A 10,399-nucleotide genomic window follows, 5' to 3' on the forward strand; every position below is an offset into this window, starting at 1 on the left:
CCAACCCCACCAAATCCAGGCGTCTGGTCTTGCCCCAGCCGGCTGGCGTTTAGGATCACGTCGGCGTGGCGTTCCATCCGCCTCGCCGGCCTTTCAGGTTTCTGGTCCGGACGAAAAACCTGCAGGGATGGTACATCATGTGGAAGTGAGCCTGGCTTATGGAAGATGACATGGCTTGCCAATTGCCTGCAAATGACAGCTGCGGGGCTGTCAAATGTAGACATATGTGCTGAAGACTGAAGCAGCGTAGACACAATTGTGTGATGATTCGAGCCCACGTTCACTACATCCGCTTTTGTTGGCTGACGAAGTGCATTGGCCTATTTCGATTTTGGAGCGTGCCTATCAATGCATATACCTGTAGAGCTATATGTTGAATATCATGAGGTTGGGAAGCACACTGATCAAGTGTACAGTGGCACATTTCTGACCATGGGTGCCGCGGTGGCCACAACACACCGCCCTTTGATTACTTGTTATCACGGTTATGCTGTTTGCTACGATGTGAACATCGCACACTAAATGAACCTGTAGAACAGGCTCGCCTTGTAGGTTCTTGGACATCTGTACTATAGCTTGACTGAATGGAAACCATACGCTAGGCCCAGTAGTGTTGACTGCTATGTCTGCATTGGGAAGAAGCCTACCATTTCGGTACCTCGAGCCAACACAGCTCCAGCTTGCTGGTCCCAAGCCTCTAGCAACAACAAACTCGAGTATGTAAAAACACATGTCTCTCTAACGTCAGACTCACGATCACCCAAGATGTTCGGAGTGTGTTGGCCCGAAGGAGCCATCAGACTCCCACACCTGCCATAGTATGCAGTGATCGTTGCTCTCAGAGGCTCAAAGACTGGTGCAACTCGAGGACGCTATAGATATGCCATTACTCCCTCTGTCGGATAATCAGCATGCATTATCAGAAAGTGTCGCATAGGGCCGCCAAGATATAGTCTCTGCAGGACCTCGGAAGCACGACTTTTATGTCCCTCCAAGCAAAGGTGGTACTAGTGATGGCAGACGAGGAGAGTGCGCTATCAGGTATGTGACGATCCTCTGCCTGCAAGACTGCAGTGGCTGACCATATCCCTCAGAGGAAGCTCGAAGATACGCTCGGCTCGGGGCCACATTGGTCGTCCATGTCCCAGATCCGGAACAGAAGACCACCGGAGCCAGGACGACGAAGCGCGGAATAACGAGTCTACTATACACCGGCAAGCTGAGTACCATGTCTGATGTAGAGCATTTGCTTGACGCAGTAGTCCGAACGCATGGCAAGGTCGACTTAGTCATCGATGCTGCTGGTCACGTCGTGCAGAGACCAGGAAGTGCTCAGAACACCAGAGCTACAGACGATCTGCTTGCATACGCCATCTTCGTTCATATCCAGCAGCAGCTCATCGGAGAGCGTTATCGAGAAGAATCAAGGAAGTTATTGCTTGGTCGTGCTTGATAGCGAATCGTACCATTGTTAAAAGACAGAACTATACACCGAAACTCTCGTATATTTCTGATCCTCCAGACTCCGGTGACATGCGATGTCGAAGGAAATCTGGTGGTGTTCATAACATGTATCCTCACATCATATCTCGGCCTCCACGCCGAGCCAGTGACGCAAGGGCTACTGAACAAGTCTGTGCTTCGGATGGGCGGAAACCGGTTTCGTCTCGTATTGGACCAAGACGTACTTCAGCACTCCGACGCACGACCAAGCCAGCAGCAATTAGTAAATCAAAGCAGTGAAGGCTAAAGCAGCCAAAGAATTCAAGATGTCGTCCGGGTCTGTCTCCAAAAAGTCAGACGACGGTATGTCAACAATAGAGGCAAAAGAGCAAAGCTCGAAAGCAAGTGCGGGCGTACGTCGATCTAACACATATTCTCCGAAACGTTGTTCGGTATGTACATTGTGACTAACGGCATGACAGGCAGGTGTCAATCTAAACCTTGGAGCAGCGGTCTCGGGACTGTTCTCAAGCAAGTCCAAGAAGGAGACTGATGCTGACCGCGGCTCTCTGGAGCAGTACGAGCAGCAGGCCAAGGTAGCTGGTATGTCGACTCGAGCTCTGATAATCGTTGTAGACGAGAAACAGCTAAAGGCAAGTGTACTGATTCATGAGATAGGCGCGGGTGCTGGGAGCTTGAATGCAAATGCGGCTGCTAGTGCAGAGCAGAAGGCACGAGAGATGCGGCAGGCGATCAAGGACGGCAAGTCATAGACCAAGCGCGATGCTGTTGAAGCCTTCGCGCCTTGAAGATGGGTCATGGCCTGCTGGCCGTTATTGGACAGCGCCATGGTCGCACAGTCATGTTCTTCGGAACCGTCTCGGCGAGTTGCCTTGTTACGACAACGTTTGCATATCGCATTGCTGATTGACATCATCTATGAAATCGCTTAGTATGAACACTTCCGTTGATCGATGCCTGGGATACTTCTCGTAGGCTATGTCTCCGCCATATCCAACCACAAGTTCGCTCCGTACTTCTCCTCTTAGCCTAAGATGTCTTCTTGACGCTTGCCTTGTCCCGAGGCTCCGGACGGAGTCCACAAGTCTCAGTACTAGCGCATAGCTCGTTGTGGATGTCAAACGCTCGGACGCTCGGTATCCGTGGTCCCGTGATCTTGTCTCAAGTCGTGCCGACCATCTTGTATCACACTCAATCATCCTCCCCCGCCGGCGGTCCACCACCACCATAGTTCCATTTCGCCCTCGCTTGATCCTTCTGCATCGGCTTCCCACTCCCCGTAAAGCCCACCTTCGCCCCAGGCAGATCCGGGGTCCGGAACATACTCTCCTTCTTCTTTGATCCTCCAGCCCCTCCGGTACTACCAAAAGTTTTCTTCGGACCACTTTGCGCCCAGTTCTGCCAATTCGACTGATTCTTCTGCAACTGCTTTTGACCTTTCAACTTCTTCGGCTCCGGCGCCATGCGTGTGGGACCATCGCTGACTTTACTCGGCTCGCGTTTCTGCGCCTGCTGCTGCACGAGGTTGGTATCCACGGAAGGAGCGGCGGAGATGACGTAGCCGCTGTCTGCTGTAGGCGTTGACGCTGCTTTGGGTGAGACCGGGGTTGGTGGGACGGAGGCTGCTGGAGGACCGTCAGCTTTACGCTTTTTGCTCTCGTTGTGCAAGGGTCGGATCTCATGTTTTCGCTTGGTTTCGGTATTATTGTAGCCTTTGAATGTGACTGTGTATAACGGATCGCTCGAGCTGCCGGTCTTGCTAATGATGGATGCCTGGTACCATTGTTTATCTTCTGAAAACTTTGCCATTACCGTGTCCTTGACGTCAAAGGTCTGCTGTGCATACGAATCCTCGGATGGGGGTGGTGGGGCTGCATCTGGCGACTGCTTGCGGAACTTTGGATGCTTGCTCATGTCATACTTCGGCGGAGGTGGCGGCACGTCATCCTCTGGTGGAGGAGGCGGAGGCGCACTGGCATTTTGTTTTGCCTTTGCCTCTGAGATTTGCGCTTTGACTGTTGCAATCTGCTCGTTTAATACGGGTATCAAGTCGACCGAGTCCTGGTCGTTTGGCTCAAGGGTCAAATATTCTTTCGTCGCCTTGAGGCCATCTTCGTACTCGGCGAGCTCGGCTTGGAGCGCTGCAAGGTTGCTCATCGTGGATTTAGTAGGCGCTACCAATACTCGAGGCAAAGGTCAAAGTACTCAGCGGTCTGTCTCAATTGCGCCGTCGTCTTCTCGAGGTGGCGTATGAGGCTGGAGTCGAATCGGGAAAGTATGTTGAGGAGATTCGATATTATTTCTAAGGTAGCAAGGTGAACAATGTGCCACGACTATCTGCTGTGATGGCAGGAGCAGGAACAACGTAGGACCGAGGCGCTAGGCAATTGGAAAAAGATAGCGTCCCCAATGATATATCGAGCTAGCACATTGATCAAGACGAGAACGAGGTAGTACACACAGAGAAGCAGACAACTGTCGGCCTCCCGATCACCTCCCACATGAGACCAGACGAGTCGGTGGGTTCGGTGTATGTTGTACACGGTCACGAGTGCGTATCGGAGTCAGCAAAGCAACGCCGCATCCGCGCCTTCTCCCACCTTCTGTCGAGTCTGGCTCCCCGATTGATTTCTAAGCGCATGCCAAGTGACCGCCAGCCGCAGGGCCAGGAACATTCGCAACAGCAGATCCTCGTAACACTTGCTGCATCACCCAATCACTGCTCATTGACTCCGCCCGCCAACGCCGGTAGAGGTCTGGTCGAGGCAGTAGTTTCCTGCACCTACGCCTATCAGACACACACGGCTCGATTGTCTGCTCCTTCCACCGCCTGTCCCGCAGAAAGCATTCACTTCAGGGTCCAGCAGCCCTACCAGACTTGGGAGAGGCCGGATTATTGACCTTTTGCTTGCGAAGTCTGACGTCTTCTTCCTACCTACACTTCCTCTTCGCATTGATAAGAGGAATACGGTTGCTATTGATATTGGTGGACGGGTTGACTATACCACGGTCGACAAGCACAGCGCATAGGAAAAGGTGAGCTGACTATCCAATCCTGCTTCACTGCCAGCCGCATGTGCATGCGACCCCGCCGAACGCCCTTGCGAGTGTACACACACACGCTTCCACGAAGTTTACTGCTGTATCGCAACTGCTACAACAACATTATTTCAGCTACCCAGTGTAATGGCGCCATATACCAATGCTAACGGGCTTCGACAGCAAGCGCAGCAAGTATCACAGTTCGCAAGCGCTACATCCGAACAGCGCATGGCCAGCCCGGAAGAGCTTGGGAACGACGACATCACTCCCTACCTCAACGATAACCAGCAGAACCTACTCCTCGCCGCCCTCAACGCACAGGCCAAGACCAGGCAGAACCTACAGAACTCATCTGCACCATCCGCAGATACCGGACTTACCCAACGTGCTACCTCCGTTGAAGCCCAGCAGCCCACCACAATGAGCGAGAGCACAATGTTCATGAGCCCGCATGACGCGGAGCTGGATAACCTTGACTACACACCTGATCTCGACTATCTGGATGGCGACGAAAGCTTCGACTTTGACAATGCAGACCTTGGTGGTGAGATGATTGGTGCGCTGCCGGGAGATGGCGATCTCCACGACAAGAGAAAGATGTCGGACGACCAAGACGGCAGCGATGAAGCCGACCCGAAGAGGCAGGAGGGTGAGAAGGGTGCGAAGAAGCCAGGCAGAAAACCTCTGACCAGCGAGCCTACTACAGTGAGTACCGCACGGCTGAAATGACCCTCTACATACGCTAATTCACACGACAGAAACGAAAAGCACAAAATCGCGCCGCGCAACGTGCTTTCCGCGAGCGCAAGGAGAAGCATCTGAAGGATCTCGAAACCAAGGTGGCGGATCTCGCTAAGACGCATGAAGCCGATAAGCATGAGAAAGGCTTGCTCAAGGCGCAAGTCGACCGCCTCCAAGTTGAGCTTCGCGAGTACAGGAAGCGCCTGTCATTAGGAGCTGGTTCCGGCGCATCGCGTGGTTCTCCACCCTTGGTAGCATACACTGGACCTGGTAGAAGCAACAGCGGTTCGTCCACCAACAACAGTAATAACAACAACTTTCAATTCGACTTCCCCAAATTTGGCGCCTTGCCTGGTAGCCAGATGTTCAACACACAGCAGAGTGTGTCTAATGGCGTCTCCAACGGAGTTCTGCAGCGTGGTAGTATCACGCCACCTTCGGCGAGGCAGTCGCCTGCCAGCAATGCACTGGGTAGTCTTCCAAGTCAGCCGCCGGCCCAAGTACAGCGTGCAAATAGTCAAGGCAGCCAAGTTGGTCAGAGCAGGAGTTCTCGGAACATTACGCCTGCTGCAAACACGTCGAATGGAAACACACCGCCAGCTTTCAACGACTCCACGATGCCCTCTGTGGGCTTCAGCACCACCCAAAACATGCATGGCTTTGCAAGCACTCTGCCGCAGATGAACAGCGACAACCCCTTCGGCGATCTCTTCAGCCCAAGCCTGCTCAAGAACGCCAATTTCAGTGCCAACAACGGCTACTTTGATGGGACGAAGCAGACTGCCAGCAGCCACAACAGCTTCGACGCAAGCAACGGAGGCGAGAGCACAGCTGGTCTGAACCGCGTTTTCCAATTCAATGGCGGTAGTACTGCTAGTGACAGTGCATCGCCAAGTAACAGCAGCTCGACACAATGGAATGCGAACGCCAACAGCTCGTGCGGCACGTCGCCAGAGCCGTCGCATGACAGCCCGGCAACGAATGGACATAACAGCATCGATTCGTACTCTCAAGAGAAGCCAAGCACGTACACGAATGCACAATTCTCGCAGGCTCTCGGTGCGCAGGAAATGTCGGCCAATCCCAATATCGGTCTAACGGACACGAACCTCAACTACTGGGCGCCTTCTACTGGCATCAATGACCCAGTGCTATTCGGCGAGTACAGAGACAACAACGAGCCTTCATTCGGCTTCTTTGATGACGCGCTCAACACTGCACCTTTCGATTACGGTTCACCAAGCAACCTCTTCGGCATCTTGCAGAGTCCACAGCAGATGCCCACCACGCTCAACACTCAGCCTAGCATGCCTGCGAATGCTGCGAAGCCCAGTAATGCTCTCATGGCTCAGATGGATGCGGCACGTGAGGGCGGCGATGACGACTACGGCCTTCCAAACACGGCTATGCAGGCACGTCCAGCAACTGACCAGAAACTGAACAAGCTTATCAGCTGCAATAACATTTGGTACGTCCTCGAACATCATTCCTCTGCATTCCCTTCGCCCCTAACATACCTTAATAGGAACCAACTCCAATCCAACGCCGAATTCCAAGCCGGCACCTTCGACCTCGATAGCTTGTGCAGTGAGCTCCGTGCCAAAGCCCGCTGTTCCGAGTCCGGCGTCATGGTCTCGCAGGATCATGTGGACGCGGCGCTGAAGAAATTGGGCAAGAAGGACGAGCAGGGGAAGTTTGTCCCGGCTACGGCTACGGATGTGCCGCCGTTGATGTTTGAGCAGGAGTCTTGGGATAAGGTGTTGCAGAGGTTGGGTGGTGGTGGTGCTGCTTGAAAATTGCACAGGCGTAGGATCTCAGTGGCTATGAAGGTGTTCTGGCGTTTGGGGAGGGCAAAACAGGGAGAAGAAGACTGCGGGTATTAGCTGGGTCCTTCGTGGCTTGTTCATGTACACGGCGACAATGTACGCTACGATATGATGACATTTCTAGTGTCTATGTTTCTGTCCATTCGTGCTTTGTCTCACGAGTATCTCATCTTTGCAGGAGTAATGTGGCGAGATAACAAGTCGCACACGACAGTGGCCTATGCGATGCCCCTCACAAGACATCACCTTCGCTACCACAGCATGGGTATCGAGAGAGTATTGCTTCAGGTAAGCCGTCACATCAGGCCGAGGAGTCCTACTGGGTCTCTCTCTATGCTTCACCATCTCATAAGGCCGTTGATCGTTGAGTCGGTGTGAACGTGCTTCTTGCAATTCTGGTGAGATTTGTTAGAGCCTTCTTCTTACCGGGCTTCTTGCATTTCTGCGATATCAATGAAACGAGCTAAAAAGATTCTAGCGTGGCAGTAGTGGCGTGGCAACAGCGTGGGGGATGGCAGACTGCTTCATGTTGAACACCAATCCATCATACTTGAGGCACGCATTGGTCTTTGTGATAATATAGCTCGCAAGGGCAGGCTGACATCTTCGACACAAGCTCGAACTGAGGCAGTACGGATCTAGTATACGGATGACCGCCACGACTTGCTTTTGCCAAAGGTCCTCCCTGTCTAGGCCCGTAGACACCACTAAGCGACACATGTATCTGGACGCCCTAGATTAATAGCAGCTAGGCGTGTCAACTACATGGCCCCGTCCCATTGGCCACCTGGCTTACCTCGCATCTGAAACTCCTCACCTTGTGCACACGGCCATCGACTAAATCAACGAGTCTTACATCCCGCGTACAATCATCCGTGTCACCCTTGTCTATATCGTGGACTTTGTCACTCCCTCGAGCACTCGGAGCCGCTTCGGGCCACCATCTCCCACGCATCTTGCTGGCCCATCGACGCTCCCGAACCGATTACCGTCACGTACCTGCGTCCTCCGAGCACCTAGACATGGGCCTTATGGACCAGTACCTTGCTCGGAAGCTTGTGGCGTTCTCCATGCTCCCACGACCGTGCCGTCACATTCGAGAACCATGCGTCTACTAGTCTGTTGCAGTGCCATCCATCATGATAACCATCGCATCGCGCCTGCTGACTCGAAGTATCTGGTTCAAATCTTCGTCTCCCAGGACGATGCCCTGCCAGTCCTTCTGAGGGTGTATACGAGGTACGAACGCCTGGAGAGCTCACATCGACAGAACAGCCAGGATGTCGCAAGAAGCTTCAGCTCTTGCAGCTGCGATAGCCCAGGGCCAGCAAGCAAATTACCCGGATGTCAGCCGAGGACCTCTACTCGTGAGGACGGTATGGGTGCTCATCAGCTTTTCCACCATCACTGTCTTCGGCAGGCTGTATACAAAACTTCGCAAGGCTCGACGGCTATACTGGGATGATGCGCTCGTCATACTGGCATTGGTGAGTTCATTCGTCTTGTTCGTTGACAACTGACTAACATGGAGAAGATCATTGGTATATTCCACGCCGCATGGATAACAAGAGGAGTCCAGGTCGGTCTCGGCCGGCATATCAACTATCTCTCGGAGTACCAACGTGGCGAAGCGTTGCGAGTCGGACTATGGTCTCTCCTGATGGCGTTCCTCAGCCCGATGGCTGGCAGGATGGCCTTTTGCGTTACCCTACTCTATCTTGCCGGCACTGATCCTAGAGTAAAGAAGTGGCCTATCTGGATCTTTTTCGCTGGGCAATTATTGGTACCACAACCACTTCGCTCATCCGGCAGGTAGCTAGCTGACAGCTTCGGCAGGTCAACGTGGCAGTCTTACTCGCTTTCTACACTCAATGTGGCTCTCATCTGAGCATCTTCTGGACGCCGACGCAGGTGGAGCAGTTCGCAACGCATTGCGTGAACCGTCAGTGCCTTCACTTGAGTCGCCAGTGCCATACGGTTGACTGACATTCTATAATCAGCAAAAATACAGACGGATCTTGGGTACTTCCAAGGATCTTTCAACACCCTGACTGATGCATTCTTGACTGCACTTCCCGCGGTATTGATCGAGCACACGCGACTGTCCCTAAAGTCAAAGATTGGACTAGCTTGCCTGTTGTGCTTGAGCATTCTGTTGGTCTGCCACGATATCACAGGATTTATCTCCATACTGATCAGTCCACCAGGGCCATGATAGCATCCATCGTCAAGACCTACGAAGCACGCGCTCTACACGAAATCCTGGACTACACATGTAAGCAGCACCCGCTTTGGGGTTGAGCATGCCCAAGCTGACGATACATAGACGATCTCTGTCCTTATGTCATCTGGATCACAATCGAGTTGAATGTGGTCATCATAGTGGCCTCAATTCCCTTGATGCGACCTCTCTTCATCAAATCGACCGCGCAGCCACGGCGCTTGCGAATACCGTCACAACCACCGAGAAGTAGTCTCTGGTCGAAATCTCATTCCGGGCACACAAGCTACTCTCAGAAAGGCCTTGAAGCTATTACGATACGACCGGAAAGTCAGGAGAACATCGTTCCGCAGCATCATATACCACTGCATGATCTCGAACCGTCTGGTATTGTGGTCACGTCGGAAGTATCGATCACGTACGAGTCGAGTAATTCGCCTTATGTACATGCGGCACTGGTAGGCTTGGTGCAAGGAGAGATCGCGAATCCTGGACTTGTCCAATGATGATGTAGTTTCGGTCTATGTACAGTATAGAAAACTCGATAGCAAGTTACGAACGAATGAAGGCCTGACTGGCTAATACTCACCCGAAGACGATGACCTATAGAATGCTTCATGCTTCAAACTTCAACGTTGCCTACATCAAGCCCGTCAAAAATTTGAAGGAGAAGTGTCAGCCGTCTCCCGCCAAGAATAGTGTGATACAGCAGCCCACGCAAGCCACGAGCTCTTTTCAGCGCAGCACAGAACCGGACGACACCGCTCTGCTGATTTTGACAACGTGCATCCCAGCTGGGAAGAGGCTCATGTACGCCAATCCACAGAGACTATTCTTGCATACGCAAGACGCGTACCAAGTTGCCAGCAGAGTTTCTTCAAAAATTCGTAGCAGTGCGCCATGTTGCAGTCACTACGATAGATGTGAATGGATCGGCGTTGTACGACCAGCAGTCACCATCGGCTCAAGGCATTTCTCACGGAAACACAATATAAGTTGTACCACGCATGCTCGTTCTTTCTCATACATACATCCTCTATTCCAACGGGTCCCACTAAGACCAAACATACTGAAGTACACTGCGGAGCCTCTTACCATGTATCAC

The 10,399-nt window shown here is 52.7% G+C and overlaps 5 protein-coding genes across 5 annotated transcripts; 4 read left to right on the forward strand and 1 right to left on the reverse strand.

Moving 5' to 3' along the window:
• Positions 1 to 1,013: 1,013 nt before the first annotated feature.
• On the forward strand, positions 1,014 to 1,453 carry LTS14_008796 (uncharacterized protein; the record flags this gene model as incomplete). The annotated part of the gene is made up of 2 exons (XM_064841482.1): positions 1,014 to 1,041; positions 1,095 to 1,453. 2 exons carry the CDS (start codon positions 1,014 to 1,016, stop codon positions 1,451 to 1,453), a joined length of 387 nt encoding a protein of 128 aa, XP_064690973.1.
• A 316-nt stretch (positions 1,454 to 1,769) lies between these two features.
• LTS14_008797 (uncharacterized protein) lies at positions 1,770 to 2,216 on the forward strand (the record flags this gene model as incomplete). Its single annotated transcript, XM_064841483.1, has 3 exons — positions 1,770 to 1,856; positions 1,926 to 2,046; positions 2,122 to 2,216. The coding sequence occupies 3 exons, from the start codon at positions 1,770 to 1,772 to the stop codon at positions 2,214 to 2,216; spliced, it is 303 nt and encodes a 100-aa protein (XP_064690974.1).
• A 439-nt stretch (positions 2,217 to 2,655) lies between these two features.
• LTS14_008798 (uncharacterized protein) lies at positions 2,656 to 3,621 on the reverse strand (the record flags this gene model as incomplete). The annotated part of the gene is made up of 1 exon (XM_064841484.1): positions 2,656 to 3,621. One exon carries the CDS (start codon positions 3,619 to 3,621, stop codon positions 2,656 to 2,658), a length of 966 nt encoding a protein of 321 aa, XP_064690975.1.
• Positions 3,622 to 4,650: 1,029 nt separating this feature from the next.
• YAP1 (DNA-binding transcription factor yap1) lies at positions 4,651 to 7,040 on the forward strand (the record flags this gene model as incomplete). Its single annotated transcript, XM_064841485.1, has 3 exons — positions 4,651 to 5,211; positions 5,265 to 6,715; positions 6,773 to 7,040. The coding sequence occupies 3 exons, from the start codon at positions 4,651 to 4,653 to the stop codon at positions 7,038 to 7,040; spliced, it is 2,280 nt and encodes a 759-aa protein (XP_064690976.1).
• A 1,313-nt stretch (positions 7,041 to 8,353) lies between these two features.
• Positions 8,354 to 9,800, forward strand: LTS14_008800 (uncharacterized protein; the record flags this gene model as incomplete). The annotated part of the gene is made up of 6 exons (XM_064841486.1): positions 8,354 to 8,560; positions 8,608 to 8,856; positions 8,910 to 9,015; positions 9,074 to 9,227; positions 9,281 to 9,348; positions 9,400 to 9,800. The coding sequence occupies 6 exons, from the start codon at positions 8,354 to 8,356 to the stop codon at positions 9,798 to 9,800; spliced, it is 1,185 nt and encodes a 394-aa protein (XP_064690977.1).
• Positions 9,801 to 10,399: the final 599 nt, after the last annotated feature.

The sequence above is a fragment of the Recurvomyces mirabilis genome (genome assembly GCF_035927965.1).
Source record: "Recurvomyces mirabilis strain CCFEE 5264 chromosome Unknown scaffold_27, whole genome shotgun sequence".
NCBI classification, from domain to species: Eukaryota; Fungi; Ascomycota; class Dothideomycetes; order Mycosphaerellales; family Teratosphaeriaceae; genus Recurvomyces; species Recurvomyces mirabilis.